Source organism: Trachemys scripta, chromosome 12 (genome assembly GCF_013100865.1).
Source record: "Trachemys scripta elegans isolate TJP31775 chromosome 12, CAS_Tse_1.0, whole genome shotgun sequence".
NCBI classification, from domain to species: domain Eukaryota; kingdom Metazoa; phylum Chordata; order Testudines; family Emydidae; genus Trachemys; species Trachemys scripta.
This window is the reverse complement of record NC_048309.1, coordinates 1,751,669-1,778,831: the sequence shown is the minus strand read 5'-3', so window position 1 is coordinate 1,778,831 and position 27,163 is coordinate 1,751,669. Positions and strand designations below refer to the sequence as shown.

General features: G+C 45.1%; 1 protein-coding gene across 2 annotated transcripts in view; it reads left to right on the top strand.

The window, feature by feature from the left end:
- Positions 1-16,691, top strand: part of EFCAB8 (EF-hand calcium binding domain 8) — a 38,879-nt gene extending 22,188 nt beyond the window's left edge. Inside the window, exons 14-27 of one of the 2 annotated variants that reach the window (XM_034787884.1) lie at positions 472-609; positions 2,628-2,735; positions 2,909-3,136; positions 3,618-3,688; positions 3,931-4,135; positions 6,636-6,890; positions 7,332-7,475; positions 7,570-7,791; positions 8,190-8,351; positions 10,421-10,589; positions 12,854-12,986; positions 14,079-14,283; positions 15,412-15,510; positions 15,926-16,691. In XM_034787884.1, coding sequence (XP_034643775.1) covers positions 472-609; positions 2,628-2,735; positions 2,909-3,136; positions 3,618-3,688; positions 3,931-4,135; positions 6,636-6,890; positions 7,332-7,475; positions 7,570-7,791; positions 8,190-8,351; positions 10,421-10,589; positions 12,854-12,986; positions 14,079-14,283; positions 15,412-15,510; positions 15,926-16,132 — 2,346 coding nt within the window. In that variant the 3' untranslated portion in view covers positions 16,133-16,691. The remainder of the gene's footprint in view (positions 1-471; positions 610-2,627; positions 2,736-2,908; positions 3,137-3,617; positions 3,689-3,930; positions 4,136-6,635; positions 6,891-7,331; positions 7,476-7,569; positions 7,792-8,189; positions 8,352-10,420; positions 10,590-12,853; positions 12,987-14,078; positions 14,284-15,411; positions 15,511-15,925) is intronic. The other variant, XM_034787885.1, reaches the window with a different exon arrangement.
- The last annotated feature ends 10,472 nt before the right edge of the window (positions 16,692-27,163 follow it).

The window sequence follows — 27,163 nt, the reverse complement described above, 5'->3', positions numbered from 1 at the left end:
GTGCTCAGCTCACTAACATTGGTGAGAGGAAGAACCAGGGTAGTAGAAAAGGCTCAAATATTAAGATTTTAGCTTTAGCTTTGAATCTCCTTGTAAGTTGTGGGTTTGACTCAACCCCCCGAAGCATTCCATTCATATAGCTTGTATTGTAATTTAAAGCTAGTGCAGCGTCGTACTTTAGTGCTGCCTTCTCTGGAATTCTGCAAACAAAACAAAAATTTCCCGGAGAATGTTGATATTTGGTTTCCTTGGGGAAGGGGCGTCTATCTGGTAGGTCTTTTGCCTCCATTCCTGGGCTATTGCAGGGAACACAGCTCTACGTTGGGATTGTGCATGTGTTTGGATATTGGCCTGAGCGAATGGGAAGCATTTATTTCCTCTGGGTTGAGCTGCTAAACAGCATGAACTCTCTAATGTGCTCACGAATGCCTTAATCCCTTTGACTTCTGGTTTCTTTCCTGCATCCTTCAGAATATCCGTGTTTGGGATTTGCTGGATCACTTTTGTCTCCAGTCCATTCCTGGCAGGAGTATCTCATTAGGAAATTGCCCGATTGTTGATGCCTATTACAGCGCGTTAAACAATATGCTTATCTGCACCACCTTCTCCGTGAGTTAGTTATTTTACCTTTTAACAGAAGACATAATGTACCCTTTTCTTTCACAAAAGGGGAAAAAAACATTTTTGGGATGACCTCTCTCCTTTCTTTGCTCATCTTTCTAGCAGACATCAGTGAGTGATTCATTTTTGACCGAAGTTCAAAGTTCTTATTGATTTAAATTCACTCTTGTGCAAAGGGCCAACACGAGGCTTATGCACCATTTAAACCTTTAGGGCCTACGTGGGACCGGGGCTGGGTAGGAAATGTCTTTCCCAACCTGGAAATGTTTTTGAGAGTTTGAAAATTTTTACCATCAGAATGGGAATGGAAGATTGAAATCTTGACTGTAAACAAATAAAAAAACTGAAACCACATCTCTGTTTGAGCCGGGAGGTCTGGTTCCCAGCTTGCATCGACATACCTGTGCTAGTTCTGCTCGAGCGAGCACCCAAAAATAGCAGTGTAGTTGGAGGTAGCGTGGGGGCTAGCTGCTCAAGTACAACTCCAGGGAGCCTGAGATGCTGCCTATGCTATCCTGGCTTGGGAGCAGAACTAGTGCAGGTTTTTGTACACAAGCAAGGAATCCCACCTCCCAGCTCAAATGTAGATGTAGCGTAAGTTCTTGGTTTGGGTCAATTGAAATGTTTTTTGTTTGGATAATTTTGGAATGTCTGATTTTGGCCCTTTTTTCTTTTTTAAACTTTTTCAGTCTACCTAGCTTAAGTTTCAAAATGAAAAGTTGTTTTGAACCGCAAAACCAGTATTTTTCTTTTTGAAAATGTTAAAATGAAATGTTTCAACTATTTTTCAAAGTGTTTTTTTTCTCTACATTTTGTTGAGTTGGGAAATTTGCTGAAGCAGACCCCATTTCACCAGCAGGTTGTGTTTCACCAAATTGATATTTTTGCTGAAAAACAATTAATCAAAAAATCCTAACCAGTCCTGCATGAGGTGAATGTCTACCACTGAAACACAGCATGGCCTAGTGGAGACAAACTCAGGAGCACATACTCTTTAGTTTCATTTCTGCCACTGGCTTGCTGTGTGGCCTAGTGGAGGTCAACTAACTTCCGCCTCTGTACTCATCTGCAAAACTGGGACAGTAATATTCTTTAGCTACCTCACACGGATATTGTAAACAAGATTTTGACTGAAATTCTCATCTTATTCGTGTGAACAGAGCAGAGCGTCAGTGGGACTGCTCGCATTAGTCAAGGGGGCAGGATTTGGCCCTCTGTTGGGGTCTGATCCTGCAAAGTTCTGAGTGCTTCTCGTAGGGTGCCATTAGTTCCTATTGAAGTCAATGGGAACTGCATGAACACAGCACTTTGGAAGGTCCTGCCCATAAGTGTTTTTACAGTGCTTTGATGACATAAAGTGCTAAATACTGTCAGTGATACATGGTGGTGGTATTAGTAAATGCTGGATTTTTATTCAGTAGGAGGTTCGGAATAGAGATGCAGATATTTGCTGACCATGTTTGTGGATCGTGGATGGACACGGATCCAAATTCTCTATCTGGAGCCCTGCAGATCTGCGTATATCTGCGAACCATCTTTCCGGATCAGACGCGGATACAAATTTTGTATCCACGCAGGGCTCTGCAGACCAACTGCTGCTCTGACATCAGTTCCAGATATCCCACCATAAAAGAAGGAATATCTGGATGTAACCTAACATTCCTTCCAGTGTATCTGCAGGAGGATGGTCATCCTGAAAAACTAATATAGTCTGGGTATTTCAATGGACTGAAGTGGCACTTTGGTATCAGTAACACAGCAATGCAGATGTTCTTGAGGTCCTGGCTTATTTTTCCTTGGGAGGTATAGTAATATTGAGGGGCTATCTTTGCTGATGGTTTCCCTGTTCATGAAGCATCTAGATACCTTTAGTCCGTGTTCCATTCGCTGCCTAGAGGTGGCAGCTCTGATTCATATAATTCATCTTCTATTCAAATCCTGATGGTTCTTTTTGAAGAAATGTTTGTTTTTGCATCTTATGGTTTTTTAAATCTATTTCAATCCAGATTGGAATTTTCTATGGAGAGGTAGAATTCATGGAAACCATTAACTCAGAAGTCACGTCCCATGACCAGCCGCTATGTACAGCCCTGTATAACAGGAACTTCAAACAGGTGAGTGTCAGGATTATAAACTGTCTTAATATCTGTGGTCACTAATAAACTGCTGTAATGACGTATCAATGTCTAATGCACTGATCTGTTCCCCCCCATTATATCTTATGACCTAGAAATGCTGAGAGCTTGATAGATTGACAATATGTACTTCTTCATGGTGGTCTATACAGGTGGTGAGTGGTTGCCATCGTGGGATGGTCAGAGTTTGGGATATCATGACTGGGCAAAAGATGATGCAGTTTATGACCTCAGAGGGCAAGCACACTGAAATAACAGCAATGGCTTTTGATGGGCCGGAGAGACGCCTCATTACTGCTTTGAAAGATGGGACCATCAAGTTCTGGAACTTCAACAATGGGGCCTGTCTGCTTGAGATGCCTCACTTGGATAAAACTGAGGTCAGCACCTCGTGAAAGAAGAGAGATGTGTTTTATCAGTGCTTGTCACATGCATCTCTCCTCTGTCCCAGCCTGGAGTAGAAGCACCATTTCATTATGCTCTGATTCAGATTGCCAGGAAGCAGGGGGTGGTGCTATCATAGTGTTTTTTTGTCCTAGGATAAGTGAGTGGGAGAAAACTGACAAACTGAAATACCAGTAACAGTTTTACTTGGAAAGGTGGCCCTTTCAGGGCCAGACTTTCAAACTGTCTGTAAAAACCCTGAAAACATTGCAGAGGCATTCATTGTGCATCTAAAACCTGCCTTCCTACATTCAGTTTGACCAAGTGTTACAGCAGTAATGGGTAATTTGGTGCACAATTATCTGGTTTGTGCAAATTTTGCACAAATGGAGAAGTGTGGATTTTGCATATGTGAGCAGATGTTTTTCAGGCAATTACTAGTTATACCTTAGCATTGTTTCTGTGTCTTTCCCATAGATCACTGGAATTCTGTATATCAATCTGAAGATATATGTGACTGGCTGGAGTAAAAGAGTTACATGGTACCTGTAAGTAGGAAGTGGGCGGGGATTACATGATCCCATGTACAAATGTATTTCCTTGGTTCCCATTGCTGGCTCGTTATCTCTAACCCTGCTGTGTACCAAATGTCTCCTTAAACATACCAATGTCTAAAAGGTGAAGCAGATTAGGGGCTTGAGAGGGATTTGTTGTACTTTACAGTCCACTTCCTTCTAACTTCATTAAATACACTGTTCTTCCTGGATGACTGTTTGATCTTGCTCACCAGAGATGTTAAAGAAGATGAGGTAATTGAATACAAACACTGGAAATCCTACCACTCAGAGGACATCTTCTCTATAGCCAAATATAACAGTCAACTCTTGGCTACCGCCTCATGTGATGGAGATGTAGTGATCTGGAGTACAGACTCGGGACAGGCACTCTGCAGGTTTAACGCATCCCAGAGTCCTTTGACCCTTATGCCAAACAGGGTAAGTTCGAGAACAGCTGCCCAGCTCTGTTTCCTACACAATTCAGTGCTGTAAATTCAGTATGTTAAATGTGCCTTCTGATTACTGTTAAATTGAGGGGAGGTGTGCACCACATTCTAACAGCTAATCAGATTGCTCTGTCACGACATACGAAATGGTGGGATCTAAATTAGTTGTTACCACTCAACACCTTGGCTTCGTCGTGGATAGTTCTCTGAAATGATCTGCTGTTTGTGCAGCAGCAGTCAAAGAAGCGAACAATGTTCGGAACCAATAGGAAAAGGATAGATCGTAAGACAGAAAATATCATAATGGCACTATTATAAATCCATGCAGTTCTAGTCCATGCAGTTCTAGTCGCCTCATCTCAAAAAAGATATTAGAATTGGAAGAAGTACAAAGGAGGGTAACAAAAATGCTTCCAAGTGAGGAGAGATTAATAAGACTGGGACTATTCAATTTGGAAAAGATGCAACTAAGCGGGGATATGATAGAGGTCTATAAAATCCTGAATGGTATGGAGAGAGTGAATAAGGAAGTGTTGTTTACTCCTTTATATAACACAAGAACCAATGAAATTAATAGGCAGCATGTTTAAAACAAACAAAAGGAAGTTTTTTGTCTCACAGCTCAGTCAACCTGTGGAAGTCGTTAAAGGGATGTTGTGAAGGCTGAAAGTATAACTGGGTTCAAAAAGAATTATAGACTTTAAAGCCAGAAGGGACCATCATGATCATCTAGTCTGACCTGTGCTTTGCGGTCCTCACCCACCCACTCCTGAAATAGAGCCATAGCTTTTGGCTGAGTTACTGACGTCCTCAAATCATGATTTAAAGACTTCAAGTTACAGAGGATCCACTATTTGCACTAATTTAAATCTGCAAGTGACCCATGCCCCATGTTGCAGAGGAAGGCAAAAATTCCCAAGGTCTCAGCCACTCTGTTCATGGATAAATTCACGGAGGATAGGTCCATCAATGGCTATTTGCCAAGATGGTCATGGACAGAACCCCATACTCTGGGTATCTCTATTCCTCTGACTACCAGAAGCTGGGCGTAGAGGACAGCGGATGGATCACTAGATAAATTGCTCTGTTCTGTTCATTCCCTCTGAAGCACCTGGCATTGGTCACTGTCAGAAGACAGGATAGTGGGCTAGAAGGACCATTGCTCTGACCCAGTATGGCCGTTCTTGTGTTATGATTTACAGTTAGAAAATATATTTTTATTTAAAAAAAAGTTTAATTTGTTGCTCACTAAAATTAGGTACTGATGATAGCTGGAGCCAGGCTGTGCGCCTTTAGTTCTACGAATGTTCTGCAATCCTGAGTTATAATGTCCTTGCTCGGCCACTCCTGGGCATTTCCCGAATGGGGACCTGGCAATCTGATGAGTTTTACAGTTGTTTTGTGCTAGTGGACAGATGTCCTCTACATGCGAAGTTGGGAGTGATGGAGAAGTTATCCAAATAAAATTATGAATATTAATAATACTCCAGCCAATCAGAAACAAGATATTTAAAGTACAGTCAATTGTGTTTTTAATAAATATCTTGGTTTCTAGTTGGTTGAGGCACAGGACAAGTCTGTTCCTGTCCACGTCAGAGCGTGCACACCCTGTTGAGACAGCAGCTGTCCTATCACTGGAGGAAATTGAAATTGAAATTGTGGAATCACTTGATGGCTCATTTGCATGTCAGTAGCCAGAATTCTGTTTTAGCTCTTACAGAACAGAACTAGCACACTGGGGGACAGAGCATAGATTTGTGTGGTGCTTGTAAGTGCATCATGTTTTTATAGAATCATAGAACTGGAAGGGACCTCGAGAGGTCATCTAGTCCAGTCCCCTGCACTCATGGCAGGACTATAGTAGACCATTCCCGACAGGTATTTGTCCAACCTGCTCCTAAAAATCCCCAATGATGGAGATTCCGCAACCTCCCTAGGCAATTTATTCCAGTGCTTAACCACCCTGACAGGAAGTTTTTCCTAATGTCCAACCTAAAACTCCCCTGCTGCAATTTAAGTCCATTGCTCCTTGTCCTATCCTCAGAAGTTAAGAACAACAATTTTTCTCCCTCCTCCTTTTGTTCCAATGCTTTACAAGGCTGGATTGTGGGAAGCTTTGACCTCTATGAACCTCCAGATCTTGTACTGAAAATATATTGCATTGGTATTTGTTCCACAAGTTAAAGGCTCATCCTCCTTTCACTGAAGTCACAGACGTTATGAATGGGAGATAGATCAGACCCTAATTTAGTCACACTGGCAGCTACTTCTCAATAGAAACAGGGATTCTACTTCTCCTTAAGCTACTGCCGCAGAAAAGTGATGTTGCTGGCCAGAATGGCAGGGTCTGCTTTGCAAGTGAAGAACCCATTGCCTCTTCAGTAATTCAGTCCAGCAGATGGGATGAGATATAGCAGTTTGAAGAAGGAAGATGGGAAAAGTCTCAAGGGACCGTTTCACACTGAAATGCAGTTTTTGCTCCCATTGCTTAGGTGTTCACTGAGAGGAAGGAAGATCCCAGCAGAGGAAATATCCCAAAGAAACCATCAGTATCCGTAAAGCTCAGCTGTTATGCAGAGTCTGGGAAAAAGCGCTGGGCCGACTCGAGGACTAGCTTGGGAGCTAGGCTTTCAACTACCGAGAATCCTTCCGTTTCCTCTTCTGGACCATGCAGAAATTTGGCTCCTGCTCCATCTGTTATAAGACAGTCCAGAGAAAAGCAACTGGATGAAGCTAAAAGGCAGCAGGTATGGTTCTGTGAAAGCTCTTGTGATTTAGGCTAAACTCACAACAATCTCTGGCTGGTTCCAAGCTGGGGTGAAGACATATCACAGCATAAGCATTGCTGTCTTTTACTCAGTGAACCATGCCCTAAACAACAAATGGTGAAAAGTGAAGGTGGTTTCCTGGTACTCTTGCTTCTTTTCACCCCCCACCCTCTGCCACCTGTTTCTTACCCAGCTCTCTGCTTCGTTTGGCCCTTACTCACCTCCGTAAGGGGGTCTCAGGACCTGGCCTTATAACAGAGAACTTCTTGTAGTTAAGGTTGAAAGAAATATTGGCCCCTCCAAAAAAGCACTGTCTTGTCTTACCACCTTGCAGAGTCTGTTGTCAAGAAGAGCAGAACCTAATCTGCCTCCAATGTAAGGCCTGGCTAAAGGTATGTGGTGGTGTTTTTGATTCTGTAGGCAGCCCAGCCTCCAGGAGGGGAAAATACTGACCTAGAAAGTGATTCTCCCAAAGACCAAGATGCTGCTGAAACCAGCAACCAAGAGCAACCCTATCCAAATTGGCAGGAAGAGTTGAAGGGCCTCCCAGCTGCTGTGGAAAAGGTTAGACGTCTACATTTCTCTCTGACCTGCCCAGCAATCCGAGTGGATGTGAGTGTGGACAGGGCACGTGTTGCTATGGCTTTCTCTTTTGCAGATACTTTTCCTGGAGACACGTGAGCAGTCTCCTGACACAGCCATTTTGCTAACCAGCTCTGCAGGTGGCTACATCTATGCCTGGTCAGTCAGTAGTGACGGGGGGATGTTGGGCAAATTTCAGGCAGTACATGGTGGTGATGTAAATGCAGTAGTCGGTACCATGTCCACGGATCCAGAGGACTTCATCTTGTTGACTGGAGATTCCCTAGGTTATATTAAGGTGATTGTTTTAAGATGTTTGAAAAACAGCCTCTTTGAAAGTCTGACTCTGAAGATAAGAAGTAAAGTCATAGGATTTGTAACTTGTCTGCTGTTCAAAACAGACCAAACCGCTTGTTCCATTTGAAAGGCTTGGAAAATAATGAGCTGTGTGAAAACTTGAGACCTTAATTTAAAACCCAGTGAATGAACAAACAAAGCTGGAGAGCAAATGGGACTATCTTTTGTCCCTAGAGATGTCACAAGAATGAAAACTGGAGGATGAGTTATGTGCACCACTCGTACTATGGTGAATGGGAGCGGTGTGACTGGTCACTTCCTAGCCAGTTTCAGGGGAATGTGCAACATAGTGTTTCTGTAAGTGAAAATTAAAAACTTACTAACAAAGTCTCTCCTTAGATCTGGGATATCGAGAATTACTGCAAATCAAAAGAGGTAAAGAAAGTTTCCAGGGCAGGAAAGACAGAAACATCTCGTAGAAATGAGAACATGTTTCGTCACCTAATTCCAAAATACTGTAGAGTTCCTGCCAGAAAAAATCCATCGATGGAAACTAATGAGGTAGTGCATTGCAGAATCTGTACTGTAAAGAGTTTATACATTATATTAATTAGCAGTGGCATAGCCTTGTTTCCTTTAAGCTCTCCTCATCACATTCAGGGTGGGGTTGGCATTTCAGAGTTTTTGTAATGGACTGAATTTTCTGTGGGTCTCTAAGGTGTCCCTGCCTAATAAATAGGACTTGTGCTCCTAAATCATGTAGGTGCTTTTGAAAATACCCTCCCTATATTCACAAATATTGCCCATGCATTTTTAGGAGCTTATTGGAAGTATGACTGTCAAGCTGTCTGAAGTGGCGCTCAAGCATGAGTGCCAGACTCAGGGCAGACTGTGTAGAAGCAAGGCACAAATCCCAAACTGGTTGTGAGTTCTATACTTAGATTTCACCAACCACATATCAAGTGTGAACTCCTCAAGCACTTATAACAGGCTTAACATGGAGTCAGACAGTCACCTTAGATCAGAGTACCCATCTTGGCACCCAGGTAAACTTGCCTTTGTGTGACAGATGCTCCCTTACACCAAAAATCACAACTTCCCAGTCCCAAAGGACCAAGTACTTACCCCAGATGAGCTGCACTTTAGATCCTACACCAAAGATAATGCTTGTAGCCAATCCTATAATAAATTAACTAAAGATTTATTAACTAAGAAAAAAGAAATGAGTTATTTACAAAGTTAAAGCAGATAAACACATACGAATGAGTAAGTCTTAGGTTCGAAAAGGCAATAGAAGCTGCTGTAATATGCAAGCTCTATAAGCCCTCTAGGGCTAACCCACGCAAAAAGGCTGGGGATCCCTTGCTTATGCTTAGAAATCTTCGCCTCTCAGAGTTCAAGCGACACAGATCTCAGTTTCTTCTTGGTGGATTTTTATTGCCTTCCTCCCAGAGTTCAAGCTGATGGGACGAGTGCTTGTGCACATCTCCTCTTTGTGAGTGTGGGGGGAGCAATTAGCAAAGTCTTCTGTCCCCTGATTTTCCACAATGGCTTGTCTGGTGTCTATGGTCCTTCTTTTGTTGGGCAGGAGATGACGCCCCTTGTGGCAAACTAGTATTTCACACTTGGTAATACTTCTCTCCTGACTGTGAGGGTTTACACGTTCAGAGTAAACACTTAAATACTACCTTATAACCTGGGATACAGACATTATAAGTGAGATTAATGCAGGCAGCAACTCACTAGAGTTTTTGAAATGCTTAACACTAAACACATTTTTATAAATTTGATACCTATTTTAACAATACTAACACACAGGTGAGTCAGACTGGCTTCCAGCTCTGCATTTGTCATTGTACAGTGAGGCCTACGGGCCTTGATGTGAGCTGGCACCTGGTCTGCCAGTGTCTGTGACAACCTCTTGAAATACTTCGTAGATTAACTAAGCTATGTGGGTTGGTCTCATTGCTTTTGGGAAGGTATCAATAGACATGCTGATGCATGACATTATTTTCAATATAAATATCAGGATTATTTTTCTTTCTGGAGTGACATTATGAAAACATACCTTTCTCCTCACCCTTGGAGGTAACCTGCACTAAATTCACACCATCTCTATGAGGAAGGGAGGAGGTTCTTCAGTCCTTCCTGGCTCAGTGAGATGTGATTTCATAGCAAGAGGGAAAAACAAATACTTGCCTTCTTTGAATTGAGAAATATGGACCAAGAGGATCCTGACTTTGTAGACTCCCTAGTGTTGTACTGGATACAACCCATTAGATTCCCAGTGGAATTGAGATAAAAAAGGAAGACTTTGCCAGCTGATGCATACTGCTATCAAGATAGTTACAGATTATGGTTGAAAAAGTGTCAGAACTATAGAACCCTACTGGCTTTATACCATTATCATTGCTGTCCACAAACTGGAAGGGATGAAAATTTGTTTCTTGGTAGATTACATTCTTATGGTATTTAAATACCATGGTGATAACGGCCATAAAATTAGCTTAGATAGGGAGTGGAGATGATTTATAGATTATAAAGGTTTGTGTCATGTTTAAACTAAGCTGTTGACCTTCTCCCAAGTGAGCATCTTCACAAATTAATTTCTCATGTCATCTGTTCTGCAGGTCCTGGATGGCTGGAGTATCACCCTCGTCCCCCCAGATCTTCTAAACTCTTGGAGGGGTCATCTGAAGAATGTATCCCACATTGTGTATGTGGAAAAGCTCAGACTGATTGTCACGTCCAGCTATGACTGCAACGTCAAACTCTGGATGCTCTCAGGCAGGCACATAGGTACAATTGTTTGGAATGCTAAAGCCATTCATACCAGCTGGTATTTTCTAGAGATCCACCTTGGTTATGAGACAGAAGAGACAAATAGACGGGTCACTTTTGCTGTCTTGCTAGATAAAACTGGCTTCCTAACTTAAGTGCAATTTGTTAACTCGAAAGGATTTTTATTTGGGTAGGATGGCTGGCTCTCAGCTCAATCTAATTGGACCACAGCTGACCCCACCAAAAATGACATCCTTAGAAATATTCTGAGCCCATCAATGCAGTTTTGGTTATAATGTGAGGAAAGTGCTGCAGAAGGGAAAGTGTCAGCCAACTCTCGCCAAAGACTATGAAACTACAGGGATGTCGCCTCATGGCTCAGGACCCAGCCGAAAATCTTCAGGGAGAACACTGCACATAAGAACGGCCAAACTGGGTCAGATCAAAGGTCCAGCTAGCCCAGTGTCATGTCTTCTGACAGTGGCCGATGCCAGGTGCCCCAGAAGGAATGAACCTTGGGCTGAGCTACCAATGCCCAGGTACTGCCTGAAGCCATCCCAGGCATAGTGCCATTTCTTACTAAAATGTGAAAGATAAACATGTGACAGCCCTTGGGAAGGTAAGGTTGGTCTATAGTACAGGCTTGACTGGGAGCCCCCATGTTGTGGAAATGACGCCAGCTGTGTACAGAATTGCAGATAAGAGAAATGATGCCATACAACTCCCATTTCTAGGATTTCCCCCTTTTCTGTAAAGTTTACTTTAAAAGAGAGAAAATTTCAATCCATTTTGTCAATTTTTTTAAAAACAATCTCATTTGCTGAGGGAAATAAGAAAATTATTTTGGTAACAGTTCTCATTCAAGTTAGCCATGATTACCAGGAAGCTGGGGTAGGTGACTCTGATGTCATGCCATTTCCATTAGACAGAGGTCTGCCCCAAACACTCAGGGCCAGGTACCGCCCCATGTGAAGGTCCCTTCTCACTGCCCTGGTGGTGGAATGGGGCTATAAAGCTTCCCAAACTGTGCTGCTGACGTGGCGAGCTGGCTCTGCACTACCCCTGGAGAGCAAAGGGCTTATCAGGAGCATGCCCATGGCAGGGGATGGTCATAGAATCATAGATCATAGAATATCCAGGTTGGAAGGGACCTCAAGAGGTCATCTAGTCCAACCCCCCTGCTCAAAGCAGGACTAATCTCCAGACAGATTTTTGCCCCACATCCCTAAATGGCCCCCTCAAGGATTGAACTCTCAACCCTGGGTTTAGCAAGCCAATGCTCAAACCACTGAGCTATCCCTCCCCCCAAACTGGTGTGGGATGCTGTTGTTTGTTTGTAATATGGTAGCACCTAGCAGCTCTAACTGAAATGGGTCCCCGTTGTGCTACATGGAGAGGGGCCCGGCCCCAAAGAGCTTAAACCTAAACAGAGAGGAGAGGGTGAGTTTGTGGCCCAAGTGCAGCTGCGCTCTAGTGATCTCTGGCTGGCACGACGGTTCTCCTATAGTTCAGGTGGTTGGGGGCTGTTCTTCAGGGCTCAGGCCTGGACGGTTCAGAGTGCTCTCGCTTCCTATTGGTTTCAGTGGGAATGGAGAGTGCTCCGCTCTTCAGTTGGGCCCTGAGAGTTCTGTCCCGGCGATGGCCCTGGAGCCAGGCTGTGGTGTGTAGGGCTGGCCAGAAACCACGGTCCCATTTTGTGAAAAACTTTGAGGTTTCACAATTAGTTTTTGTTCCACTTCAGAACCAAACGAAGACCTTTCCATGTGTTTCATGATAAAATGAGAACGGTCCACCCTGGAGTAGCCAATGATAGCTCAGTGGCCAAGGCACTCACCTGGGTTGTGGGAGACTCAGGTCAAGTCTGAACCATTGCAAAGGGCTATTCTGGGATGGGTGTCTGTCTGTCTGTCTCTCTCTCTCCCCTCTCCTGGCTTTGACTGGAAAGTCCATCCTGGATCTGAGAAATCTTCCCGATGAAAGTTTAGTCAAAGCCAGTAAGTTTCCATGGAAAGCTTCAGTTCTGATGAATTGGCATAGTCTGAAGAAAAAAACGTTTTGTTGATAAATTTCCACCCAGCTCTAGTGATCTGTAGCATAGTGACCACCATAAAGTCCTGGGTTTATCATCCGTTTCACTTGCAAAAACCTTCCTTTCTGCAGAGATGGGGACTTGCCAGCCGTTCCAAAGGCAAACGAGTGAGAGGTTTGCTTGTAGGCAGGTGTTAATTGCTGTGTCTGGGCTATCCATTCTGACCTTTCTTTTCTGCTGGCTTAAATGGCAGGGACCTTTGGGCAGTCGTTGTGGAACGTTGGGCTGCAGTATCTGAGGCCAGCTGAGGTGCCATCGGAAATCCGAAGAGTTGGTTCCACTCAAACCCTGAAAGTGCTCAATGAGGGCAAGTTCCCTCACTGGGAGTGAGTGAGCTGGAATGAGTCTTTGAAGAGTCACATTTAAGCAAATGCCTTTCCAGCATGGAGGATCAATACGATCGCCTCTGTCTTTGTCCCGTATGCTGGGGCAGTCTGTATCTGAACTCGAAATAATGGACAGGGATGGTTAAAGGAAGTGATACTCATTCATTTTTTGTCAGCGGGGTGGGGGGTAAACCCAGTAGCTGCCATGATCTGTTACAAATCTCTGTTCAGCAAGTGTTCAGTCTCTTTCTCCACGGTTCGAAGTTGGATTTTTAGGGCTGTCTCTCCTGGATTGTGTTTACACCAGCACTTTTGTCAGTAAAACCACACCCCTGACGGGGACAAGTTTCACCGACTAAAGTGCCGGTGTGGAGCGTCTCCTGCCAATATAGCTACCGCCACTTGATTGGGGAGTGGTTTAATTATGCTGACAGGTGAGCTCTCTCCCATCAGCATACATGGGAGACCTTACAGCAGCACCGCTGCAGTGGCACAGCAGTAAGGTCTGTAGTGTAGACATCGCTTTGGGGTCTGTAATATTTAGACTTGAGAAAATTCAATCAATTTTTCCGTTCCCAAAGGTTCCGTTCACAAGAAAAATGTATGGAGCCTTCTCTAAAGCACCTGATGCTTCTGTGTTTCTAGGGCGGCTCTGAGAAGATTTGTTCTGTGTCTGATGGGACACTAAATACCATAGGTCTAGTCCTGTCCTCACATACACCTATCAACTCTGATTGAAACCATTGAGAATAGTGAGGGCAGAGCTGGGCCTCAGGACAGCAGCCAGTGTTAGAAGCAGACGTGCCGAGTCCCACCACGAACTAGGAAGGGCAGAGAGCTGAGAAAATGATAGATAAGAGGGCTGGGAGGGGCAAATGGGAAATGGTGCTGACTTTTTCTGAACCCAAAAAGTCCAGTTCAAGTCCTCTTATTTTATCCTAATTATTTTGCTTAGTCCTAATACAGCGTCTGCTTTCAATATTTCCTAGTTCAATGGGTAGGCTGGGCTCCATTCTGCTGCATTAGGGAAGAGGGGCAAGACTCTTAGTTTGCTGTGGAAGTTTAATCCTCTCCTTATGCCTTTGTGCCCAGAGGTACGCGAAGCATCATGCACACGCTTAGCCAGCAGAGGAGGCAGCAGTCCATGATGACGAATTTATTGCACGGAAAATCAGGCCTAATCTCAGATGTTAATCTGAACTTCCAAAAGATGATCCAGAAAGAGAAGCGACTCACCCGTTACATGGATGAACAAATTGAGGCTGAGTGGCACCAGTGGGAAGAGAAGGGGAAGCTGGTGAGGAAACCCGTATTGTTGTCTGACGTGCTGTTTAAAAGGGACAATGTACAGAGGGCTGGAGGAAGAATCCTGCAGAGGGGAAAAATCATAGTAAACTGCCTTCTTTTTAATAAAAACAGGGAGTCCGGTGGCACCTTAAAGACTAACAGATTTATTTGGGCATAAGCTTTGGTGGGTAAAAAACCTACTTCTTCAGATGCATGGAGTGAAAGTTACAGATACAGGCATATTATACTGACACATGAAGAGAAGGGAGTTGCCTCACAAGTGGAGAACCAGTGTTGACAGGGTCAATTCGATCAGGGTGGATGTAGTCCACTCCAATAATTGATGAGGAGGTGTCAATTCCAGGAGAGGCAAAGCTGCTTTTGTAATGAGCCAGCCACTCCCAGTCCCTATTCGAGCCCAAATTAATGGTGTTAAATTTGCAAATGAATTTTAGTTCTGCAGGTTCTCTTTGAAGTCTGTTTCTGAAGTTTTTTTTGTTCAAGTATGGCTACTTTTAAATCTGTTATAGAATGTCCAGGAAGATTGAAATGTTCTCCTACTGGCTTTTGTATGTTACCATTCCTGATGTCCGATTTGTGTCCATTTATTCTTTTGCGGAGGGACTGTCCGGTTTGGCCAATGTACATGGCAGAGGGGCATTGCTGGCACATGATGGCATATATCATATTAGTAGATTTGCGTGTGAATGAGTCCCTGATGGTGTGGCTGATGTGGTTGGATCGTCTGGTGGTGTCGCTAGAGTAGATATGGGGACAGAGTAGGCAACGAGGTTTGTAAGAGGGATTGGTTCCCGGGTTAGTGTTTCTGTGGTGTGGTCTGTAGTTGCTGGTGAGTATTTGCTTCAGGTTGGGGGGCTGTCTGTAAGCGAAGATTGGCCTGCCTCCCATGGTCTGTGAGAGTGAGGGATTGTTTTCCAGGATAGGTTGTAGATCGTTGATGATGTGCTGGAGAGATTTTAGCTGGGTGATGTATGTGATGACCAGTGGTGGTCTGTTGTTTTCCTTGTTGGGCCTGTCCTGTAGTAGGTGACTTCTGGGTACCCGTCTCGTCTTATTTTTGTGGATACAGACTAACACGGCTACCCTCTGATTCTTCTTTTTAATATAATTATCACAGAAGAGTGAGATCCTGGGCTCCTTCTACAAGCAAAAAGTGAGGCGTCATTTGTCTGAATTCCTCCCAGATGTAAAGGCCTGTGTTACCCACAAAGAGCAGGTTAGTTAATGTCTTTCCACTGGAAGCTACACCCTCGGGGCCTGAATGTCTGAGGGAGATGTCTTTCATCCTTGACAATGGAAAGGTGGTTTCAGATGTAGGTGCTGCAGAGGAGAAGGATCTTGCACAAATGGTAAGATGGACGTGAGCAGAAAGGAGGCCAATGATAAGAATGTGAAAAGAATATAAGTTGAGTAGAGACAGGCAGGACTTGGGATGGAGCAGAGGTTTTAAAGCAAGGCAGGCTATCTTTGGATCTCGAACAGGAGGCTGATGGTGGGGTTGTGGGACAGTATAGTCATTTTTTTGTGCTACTGCTGCATTTTTTCCTTCTATGACTACTACAAAACAAGGCCTAAAAATGCAAAATGAGCCTCTAAAAATTTCCAAACAAGATTTCTTTTGTCTGGTCCAGGCCAGGGTCTATCACTGTATCCAGTATGCTGATTTGCAGGATGTCACTCCCCCTCCAATTCCTGAGATGTTGGTAGAGATGCAACAATTTCAAGTAAACTTTAGGAGAAAATCAAGGTCAGGAAAAAGCATATCTGCTGCCATTTCTCACAAGCTAAATCTGAAAACCTGTCAACAAAGTAAACTGTCTTCACGCACAAAAGACTGAACTTTACTGAAAGAAGCTCATCTGGTCCTTTTGAAATAGATTGACCTGTAACAGGAAAAAAATGTGTAGGATATGTGAAAAAACAAACTCTGTTTTCTTAACAGATGCTAGCATCTGTACAATATATATGCATCATTTATAGTTTGTAATCGTCTTAGACATTCTAGCCATCTGTTTTTATAAGTGTTAGAAACTATTTCTGAACAGGTAACATATTTGAGAAAATGCTGGATCTTGCAAATAAAGGTAACATTTATTTTATGTGCTCGTGTGGAGTTTAATGCACTGCATGTTTTTCTTAGGGAATGAGTCATGGAGCCTTGAAATGTTGCCAGTTGGAGTAATTCCAACTGTTAAATGCACCTTGTGGAAGAGGTGCAGGAAACCAGGATGGAATGTTTCACAGAGCTCGCAATACCAGAATGCAGCAGGCTTCATAAAAAAGTTAGGGTTGGCAGCTTCTAGATACACAGTACATGTCAATGGTAGAGTTGTCCTGGGTATGTAGGGAGGTGCCCTCTGCTCCCAACAGTTAATGTAATCTATAATCACGAGGAAAAAGTCTCAACTGTCATCATATGTCTAAAGTATTTAATACTAATACCTTCCCTGCAGCAGCTTTTCTAAGAGCTGTGTAAACTCTTACAACATCTCTGTAAGACAGGCAAGGGCTTCCATTTTCTAGATAGGTAGAGGGTAAGTGACTTGCCCAGTGCTGCAGTGGGCCAAAGGCAGAGTTGAGAATAGCCCCACCTTTTAGCCGTTAGACAATGCTTTCCCTTGCTTAATTAGCTCCTTCTACAAAGAAGTGTAATATTCTGCTGCTGTTGACTAGGCAAAGTGATTAAAAAAAAGCTTTGAAGGGATCTTTATGACTCAGGGAGCAGATGTCTCAGTGCATATAGGTGCAATGCAAGTGGTGTCCTCACTAAATCATGAGAGAAAAATGTGGTTCAGTTGATAAAAACAGCTCTGGAATAAATCTGGTAAACAAAAGACTACACTGGGATATTGCTTCCATCTGGCGGGCATTAAAGGTCAGAGGGCACGTGATCTACAGGTGCCTAATCGCATGAACTTGCTCAATATATTAACTTTAGAGCCCCTTGTCACTCGTCCCCTCTGGAGACTGATGCTGAGTGTCTCAGCTCATCTATAGGCATGTGCAGAAATGTGCACACTGGGAAAAACCAGTTATTTACATTTCAAGATCTCCGAGAGAGCCAAGTCAAACCAGTTTAGTTTGAAAACTGGGGAAAATCTTTTTTTTTTTCCATTAAATGTTTGCAAGTTACTTCAGTATTTCCAGGTTCCTGTGCCATGTATAGTCATTTTCTGATCTTAAAAAAAATTCTGACAGAAATCTAAAGAGGGGGATGACATGAGCAGAATTATTTTTATACTCCTCATGGACCAGCTGTCAGAAAAGGGGGTTTTACTGCAAATAAGTGAAGAGTTTCTCTTGGGTTTAGTTTGCTGCTATCAATCCATTTTAAGTGAGAGTCCTGCAGACTACAAAAGGGAAAAACCTTGAGATAGTCAGTGTTTGTAACTGTGATAGCACCTAACTGTAACTCTGCTCCCACGTGGAGTATGTGTAACTCATCACAATCATCTTCCAGTTGGAGGGGACTGAGGCAAAAGAGATGACGTCACTTGCCCAAAGTCAGATAGCACATCAGCGGCAGAGCCAAGAACGGACCCCAGCAGTCATGCCTCTTCATTCCCTGATCAAACCACTAGCCAACAGTTGCGTCTCTGCCTTGGTAATCCCTTTTCAGGATGGGGATCACCAGGACGCCTACAGTATCCGCCTTGTCCAATCCAATCGCAACAGTGGTATTTAGGCTGTGTCTACACTAGAGAGCTTACAGCGCCACAGCTGTACCAATGCAGTTGCGCCGCTGTAAGATCTCTCCTGTAGCCACACTATGCTGATGGGAGAGAGCTCTCCTGTCAACATAATTAAACCACCCCCAATGAGCGGCGGTAACTCTGTTGGCGAGAGAAGCTCTCCTCAGCAAGAGAGTTAAGTGACTGATGACCCTTCTGCAATTCCTAAGGATACCAGGCATCTTATCTGGTAATTGTACTGAAGGACATCCCAGGGAACAGTTACGAAAACTTATAAAACGTGGCAGCTTCCACTACATCATCAACATACACAGCAGGTAAGTGTGACGGCTCGCTTGAAAAACCGTCAGTACTTGATTTGAACCTGAGACTCCCTTCGCATTTCCGGACTCAGCAGTGGGTAACTCCTCCTCTCGGATACGACTATTCTCAAAGGCTGTTGGGGTGAGTAAAATTTGAAGGCTTCAGTTTTCTGTTGTAAGAAAGAAGGGATGAGATGAAAGGCGGCTGTTGGTGGGGGAGGGGGTATTTTATTCTCTTCTTTGGTTTTTGGAGAGGCGTTATGTTGTGGAAGGAAATATCCAATGATGATCGATAGATAGTTAGATATAATTAAAAAAAACACCCTTTAAAAATAAATAATTAAATTTTTTTTTTATCCGAGTCGAAAGTGTGCAGGGCATGGGATATTGTCATGTACAGAGGCAAACACAAGTAGCTGATAAAACAATGCACGGGCCTTACGCAGCATGGGGCTCCTCGGCTTTTTGTTAGCTCACAATCGTAGCTCTCCCTAGAAGAGTCTGATTATTTACGGAAGTGGCTTTGAACTCTGGAACTAAATGGAGCTTTGACAATGGCTGCTGATAACATCACACCCATCTGCCCATTTGGGGGTTGATTGGGATCTCCAGGTGCACGGGGCATGTCGCCTGGGGCATGTCGCCTGGGGCATGTACATTTTGGCTGCTGTTTGTACACGTACTCCAAGCTGACTGTATCAGATGCCCAGCGGGCACACCCATGAATGGGAGGGAGCGGCAGAAACAAGCCCTAAGGGTTTAATTTTTTTCCATACAGAATGATCCATTGGTCTTTATGACCTAATTTTAAGTGTAAAACGTAGGTGCACGCAGGAAATTGCATCCAGAATCTCTCGCCGAAATCCGTAGCATGGCTGGACGTCAGGAGAAATTATTTGCAGTGTTGGTGCAACTGTGTTAGTCCCAGGATATGAGAGAGAGGTGGGTGAGCAGTTGTGGCCTCTATCCACACGTATCCATGTAAGTGCACATTTGCCTGTTTTGTGAGGACAAACGCAGCTCTTTTGGGCCTAGTGTGTGAGCAGGTACCCACGCTTTCAGCCTTTGATTTAGGCCTTGCCTGCTACACTGGGGATTTCAGCCTCTGATGGTTGCCCAGAGCTAGACCCCCTAGTGGAGACTGGGTAAACTGCTGTACACTGCAGTTGCTTGAAACCAGGGTAAGCTGTACTACAGCCAGACTGGGGGCTGGACCACTGGCTGAAATCCCACCAGAGCAGTCCTTGGTGGGCCCTGCTGTCTCACAGTGTGACCCCCATGGCACTCGTGTCAGCCGCTTGTACTCCCAGAACTTGGATGGGGAGCTAGCCAGGCAGGGTTTTCCAGCTTCTCAAAGTAAATATAGAACCAGCCTCTCTGAAAAAACTTGGGTGGCCTCCAGCCATGAACCCTCCAGTGGCTCTGTTGAAGGAGTGCTAGGAGGATGGGGCTAGCCGTGAGGAATCCAGGCAGGACATTGACAAAGGAGAGAGAGGGCACGGCACTGCGTAGGGCACTGCCACCGGATCAGGAATGGGAAATACGGACCCATGGAACCAGGGGATAACACCATGCACGCCCTGCAGATGGCACCTGGGTAGATGGCACCTCCCTGTTCCTTTTCTTACACTTTTTGGTAACCCTTGTATAGCCTGTCATGCAAATAGTCTCCTTGACCCGAGCTGCAAGTCCATCCAATGCAGTATAATAGTACGTGGCATTTCTAGAACACCTGCTATCCAAGGGTCTCAAAGTGTTCTCCAAACGTTCATGGATTTAGCTTCTTGACTCCCTTCGAAGTTGCTCCTCCTCTTCCAGAGGAGGAAACTGAGCTACAGTGAGGGTAACGGGGATTGCCCAGTAAGCCTGTGGCAAGGCCAGAAATAGAACTGTGCCTTAATCACACTTACAATGCTTCCTCGAGTGCTCTCAGCTCCCATTGACTTCATTGTCCTCTCTTCCTCCCTGAGCATCTGCACAAGGCCCAGAAACAGTCTAACCTGTAGTACTGAGCTTGAACTGAGATCTTCAAATCTCAGGACAGGTCTATGCCCAAAGTTGCAGTGGCTTAACTAAAGCTCTGATTTTAAAATGATGGAGTTAAACTAGTGCAGGTCTGTGTGCAGACACTCTTAAATCAATTTAAACCTGGCTTGCAGACTAAACCACCCTAACCAGTTTTAAACCAGTCTGAGAGTCCACACAGGGTTTGGACTTAGTCTATTTTAAAATCAGTTTAAATTAAACTGGTGCAACTTGTGTGTGTAGGCAAACCTCAGAGCTGAGTCAGGATTGGAACAGCTTCTGTTCAATGATCTTAATAGTTTAAGAGGTAGACATCAGTCTGAGCTCAATTCCCTTTTGTAGGAAACAAAAGGGGATAGAATGAAAGAAAGAGGAACGGGCCCATGAGGTTTGTCTGTATTCGTTTTCATTCCTTTTCTCCTTCGCTCTATCAAGAAAATGAGTATACGCATTACAGCAAGCCAGATTCTCAGCTAACGTAAATAGGGCACAACTCCTCTCAAATCAAAGGGGCTGTCCTGCTTACCACTAGCCGAGAGTCTGGCTCAATGTACTCTGAATACAAAGCTGGACCCAGAGCTTTCCCATGTTTAGGATGGGGCTGGAGAAGAGAGGGGTCAGGTCCATGAAAGAGAGAAGTCTCACCTATGAAGTTTGGGGCTGGATTCAGATCTGAATGCCCCTATAGTTAAAGGTGTCTTGGTGGAATTAACTCTTCAGACAGAGCCACCCAAGGAGTTCATAAGTGGATCCAAAAATGCAGGCGTAGTATTCAGATCAGGATGGGGCTGGGGCTGACTCCCTCAAATCCCCACCACTAAATATCTTTTTTTTGCCAATACTCCTTGGTTTCCCTCTGTGGAGCTGTTTATTCACAGCAGAGGGAAATGGTGAATCACATGGACACTTTATTCTACAGGAGTTTTATAGCTATAGATTTTTCACCTACTCTTTCCTAGTGCCACTTACAGGCACGTGTTGTTACCATGCAGTGGCAGATGTGAGTGGCTAGTAGAGCTGTGCAGGAGTTTTTGCTGTACAAAGCTCGTTGAGGTAACAGCCCACAATTGTACCTCCTGTGGTGAAGCGTCCCATTGTTTGTGAAGTGGCTTTGAACCGTGGCACTGATGGAGCTTGGACAATGGCTGCCGATAACATCGCAGCCACCAGTTCCTTAGGATCCTGAGTGCATGGGGCATGTTGCCTGTCTCATGAAAAATTAGCTGGTGTGTTTGTATTGGTACTGGCAGAGGAGTTCCTCAAAGACATATCATATGTGCTGTGGGAGAGCGGGCAGGAGCATGGTGGACGGGCAGGAGAAGTCCTTTGATTCCACCCCCACCTTAATCTCCTCAGAGGGGCCTGTCCTGCTCTCATAGACACAGAAATTTTAATTCTTCCATCCTTGTGATGGGCTGTGCTTTACTCCATGAAGAGTTTGATTTCTTTATTTACTGTTGGTTATCATCAGGGGTGAAAGTAGAAATAGGGACTTACTGGTATGGGGCTGCGTTGGGGCCGGCTCTGGCCCCCAGAACGGGCGGGGCCTCGGGCGGGGATGCGGGGGTCAGAGCCACCCCGGCCCGCCCTGTACCAGTAAGTGCCTTCCCCCGCTGGGGTAGCAGCGGCAGCAATTTAAAGGGCCCAGGGCTTGGCCACTGCTACCCCAGGGCTCTGGGGGCTATTTAAAGGGCCTGGGACTCCCCTGTTTCTACTGCCCCGGCCCTTTAAATAGCCCCCGGAGCTCTGGGGTAGCGGCGGCAGGGCTCCGGTGGCTATTTAAAAGGCCCAGGGCAGTAGAGGCAGCGGGAGCCCCGCTGCCGCTCCTCCAGAGCTCCAGCAGCGGGGCTCTGGTGGCAATTTAAAGGGCCTGGGGTCCCAGCTGCTGCTGGAAGCCCCAGGCCCTTTAAATTGCTGCCTGGGGGAGCCGGGCCGCCCCCCGGTACGGTGCGCCGGCTCTTGCTGGTACACCATACCGGGGTGTACCGGCTTACTTTCACCTCTGGTTATCATCATTGTTAGTATTTTATTTCAATGGGAGAAAGCTCAGACCTGGAGGAGGAGTTTTTGTATTACAAGTCTGTCGGAGCCCCAGTCATGGGCCAAACCCCCATGGTGCTAGGTGCTGTACAAACAGAACAAAAAGACTCTCTCCCCCTAAAGCTGACCCACTAAATAGATGAGACAACAGATGGATACAGACAGATGGGGGAAGTACAGGGAAACCATATTGGTCAGCACGATAGGGACTGTCTCAGCATACCAGTGGCCTAGCCATTGTCAACTTTGTTGTAGGCATTGTGGTGGAGGAGAGTTTGAAGGATGAGGTGGCTTGGCAGACAGTTAAAGGGAGCTCGTCCTATGCATGGGAGCAGCGTGAAGGTGTTTGTTGGAATATGTAACACCTGGGCAATGGAGGCTGGTGTCTTGGGGCTCACTGGAGGGGGAGTCAAGATCTCGATAGTGAATGAGAGTTGACAGGGTGGAGATGGGCCACGAAGGGCCTTGGGAGTGAAGACAAGCAGCTTATATTTGATGTGACAGAGAGGGGTGACGAGGTCACATCAAGGGACTAGTAAAACGATCTTTCAGCAGCATTATGAATGGATCCAGGTGGGGCAAGATGCATTTGTCAAGACCAGAGAAAAGGATGTTGCAATATTCAGATGTGGAGAGCCTGGGTAAGAGTATTAGCTGTGGGGATGGATAGGAAAGTGCTGAAAGAACCGGTGAGATTTAGACATAGCCAATGTGTGAGGACCTAGAGAGAGGTCCGAGTTGAAGATGCAGCCTAGGTTACGTGGAAATTGAAGTTAGTGAGGATGAGTGTGGGAGACTGATGCACGGAAGAGACAGAAACAGGAGTTGAAATCCGAGAAGAAGGCTGATGGGCAGGTGTTGAGTGGATGGTAGATGACTGCTTGAGAAGTTCAGCTGTGTTGCGAAGGAAAATGCAGCCACTGGAGTTTTCTTCAGGTTCAAGCATCGTTCTCCTGTCCAGCAACATTGAGAACTGTGAAATATTTATCGCCAGCGATGGTGTGAAGTCCAGAAAGGGTTAGTTTGATACTCGGAGGGAGCCCAGGGGACTGGGCAGGGACAGCAGATGGAAAACCACCTTTTTTGAAGCTATTGTTGATTAGCCTTTTATTTTCTTTTCTTTAGGCAAACTGAGCACATGTGGTGTGCATAGGCCAAAGGGTGGTACCAGGTATGCGCCGAGTCCTTCCTTAGCAGATATGGCCCCTGAAACATGTCAAGCAAAACTCACATCAGATGTACTAAGGTTACAGAGCAATTGTTTTGCCTCCAGACTACCCGCAATGACCTTTCCTGAGCTGCAGGTACTGTCAGCCCCCCCATAAAGCTTTAGCTCCCACTGTGGCCAAATCCAAACAATAGCAATGCATCTTGCCCATCTCTTGAAATGGCGTCTCACTCTGTTGGCATTGCATTAGAGACTGCTTGTTCTAGACATGTTGTCTGGGAGGTTAGTATGACCTGATGTGAGTCCCATCGGTTTGGTCTCTGATTGGGTACTCCGCATAGAGTAGTTTCTATTTAAGTGAGTTTGCTAGCCGGTTTCGGGTGCCTGCTGGGTTTAGCAGGGAGGAGAAGGCTTTGGGCTGTTGCACCTGCAGTTTGTCTGCTGTTGGTAACTAATTGTGTGTGTTTCGTGCTGTTGCTGAGTGTGGGTGGGCTGCTCTGCCTAATTTGGGGGTGGTTGTCAAAGCTGGTAGAGAACGAAGAGAATGGTGAGAAATAGAACCTATGCCGCTGGGAGTCCATCTGGAGGACCAGTGGACAAGAACGCAGTAATGATGGGATGGGGAGGAGGAAGGATTTTGACTGCCTGTGATTTCAGGTTTAGTAAGATTTTAGGGTGGATTCCTGGCCTTTAATAGTCCTATCCTGTTGTCATGGCACCCTGCTGAGTATCCAGCGCTTGCTATTTGGTATTTTAGTTGGGGTTGCATTTTTCTGGTCACAGTGAATTGCAGGAGACCACTATCCCAGGTTAATTATTTTTTCTAACCTGTTATGGATTGATTATGAATACTTTGTACGAGAGAGATCTTTTGATTCTTCCTGGTGGGGCAATAACGAGTCAAGAACACGGGAACGCAGCACTCGCATAAATGAGTGGTGTTGGTTGCATTTTGTGTGGCATGCCAAGAGTGCTGTGCTTGGGGAGTGGCCAGGTGAATAGTTATTAGAGCGGCATTCCATAGTCACTACTCAGGAAAAACACACACAGTTCTGGCTGCATAAGGACTTCAAGTTTGGGCCAATTAATTATTCTTTATGGATCAGTAAAAAGGGCTCCATGTTCTCTAAGAAGATTTTCAATGCGTCTCCAGTTTGTCTCTGAAACTCTTTCAGATCCTAATGTGGATGTTATTAGGGAAGATTATTCTGGGGACAGAACAAAGTGTGGCAGGTGCTTTTATGTTTTAATGTGGGCTGCTCAGTTTCATTTCTCTGGGCCGCTGAGACCTTCCATCTCTCTGTTCACATTACTCAGTGCTTGCTGAGCTTTGCACAAGGAGCAATGGACAAGGAGGAGGTAGGAAGTCCATTTACGGAGATGTAATTTGGTGATACCTGAAGGCGTCAAACAGGAGCTGAAAAACAAACCGGTAAATTCATGCTGCAGGCAGAGAAGCTGCTTTGGTGTGATCTTCGGTATGTTCTTTCTCAAAATTCCAATGGGATTATCTGTACTAGATGCACTGGGCCCAGTTTTCTCCACCCTGCACATTGTGTAGTGTTCACCCCGTGCAGAGTGAGTGTGAAATGCTATCCAGCTCCCTGAGGTGCAACACAATGGAGAGTCAGGCCTACAATTGCTTTCCCTGGTCCTTAATTCACATAGGTACCTTCTTTGTATTCCTGTGTGGCCTGAGCGCTTACTCAGGCAGCTCTCTAGACTTCTGCTCCCTCTTCCCTGTGTCCTGTCTACACTGGGGAACTGAGGTATGTTTAGCATGTTTTTAAACACCACTTAGCACCTAGTGTAGACAAGGACAGAGGTGTTTAAAGAGGTGGTAGATGGTTGCAGTCCCCCATTCTTGATGTAAGTGCCAGTCTGCTCTGGTGCAGCATGACTGCGTTAGGGGTTTATTACAGTAACTGTCCATGGAGCATGAGTTTCTGTAGCGTAGACAGGGCCTGTCTCCTTGGACACCGTGTCTCCTTTGCGGGTGGGTTCCCCCTTTGCTCTGTGATGTTGCCCTGATCCTGAATGCTCTTGGCAGGTACAAGGACTGAAGATGATGATGGTTTTGGGCCTTGTTCTCTGTGGCCTGCTGATGCCAATGCAAGTTTCAGGCACAGGACGCTGCATTATCCCTCAAGAGTCATATGAAAGGGGTAAGTGACTCGGGTCATGTCAATCTCTGCACTTTGGGACAGGATAATTGGGGATAAAACCTGCCTCACCAGGCCCTTTTCTTTCTCTTATTGAATACTTCTGCTCTGTTTGTTCTTGCATTTACTGGTTTGTTTTGTGGCAGTCCCAGGTCCTCTGAACTCCTGTCTCCTTTAGGAAATTCAGACAGCCTACTGCCCTGAAGACCCCCCTCCTGCCCACGAGTTAGGAAGGTATTTGTCTCTTCCTTTGGAGAGATGCAACAGAATAATCTGCCCTGCAAGGAACATGGCAGTCTTGTCCCTTGTGAAATGAAAACGTCCCCAGAACACATTATGGCCAAACTTTACAAAGCAGCCTGTGAAGTCATGTCTGCAGGTCTGGAGATGCAGGTGTGTTTGCAGATCCCAGATTTATGTGTGCAGATCTGGGTTTTTGTGTTGGCAAATAGCCGGGCAAGTGAAATTGCAGGCAAATGTCAAGGGCCAGGTTGTGCATCCTTTGAATAATTGGCTGCTCAAAGGACTCGAGGAAATGCTTTACAGTTTCTAGTATCANCCTTTGAATAATTGGCTGCTCAAAGGACTCGAGGAAATGCTTTACAGTTTCTAGTATCAGGGGGTAGCCGTGTTAGTCTGGATCTGTAAAAAGCAACAAAGAGTCCTGTGGCACCTTATAGACTAACAGATGTATTGGAGCATAAGCTTTCGTGGGTGAATACCCACTTCGTCAGACGCATGTGATGGAAATTTCCAGAGGCAGGCATAAATATGCAGGCAAGAATCAGTCTAGAGGTAACAAGGTTAGTTCAATCAGGGAGGATCAGGCCCTCTTCTAGCAGCTGAGGTGTGAACACCAAGGGATGGTGTCAAGTATGCAAATTTGATACCAGCAGCTCAGGATTAAACGAAGACTGTGAACGGCTAGCCAACTATAAAAGCAGTTTCTCCTCCCTTGTCGTGAAGGATCATTGAACTTGTAACCGTACAAATGATGGTTCGAAGTTCCTTATCCACCGGCTCTGTGTATGGTGCCCCTGAGCGTGAAGCACCCTTCCATAAACACAGATATCGGCCTGATGCTGCCCCACTGCGTTATTACCCCAGCTTTACCCTGCTGTATGTCTCCATTGATTTCAATGGACTGAAACAGAATAACGCAGTAGGCCCAATAAACTCATCTTGTGTCAGTTTTCAGCAGAGTGCACTGCACTGGAATCTGACGCTTTTTGCGAAGTCAAGAGAGTACTGAGAATTCTGAACGAGTGATCATGCCAGGATCAAGTATTAAAAAACCTGTAATATTGTACCTACAATTTCCCACTTGCAGTCACATATGGGAGCAAAACGACAAGTGCAGGTGACAGAAATTGGGCTTCCGTTGCTGCACCCATAAATCAGTTCATTAGACAGCTGAATTCTGTAGTCTGCAGCCACACTTGACTGACCGCACAAGATCAGAGGCTGGGCTAAGATTCCT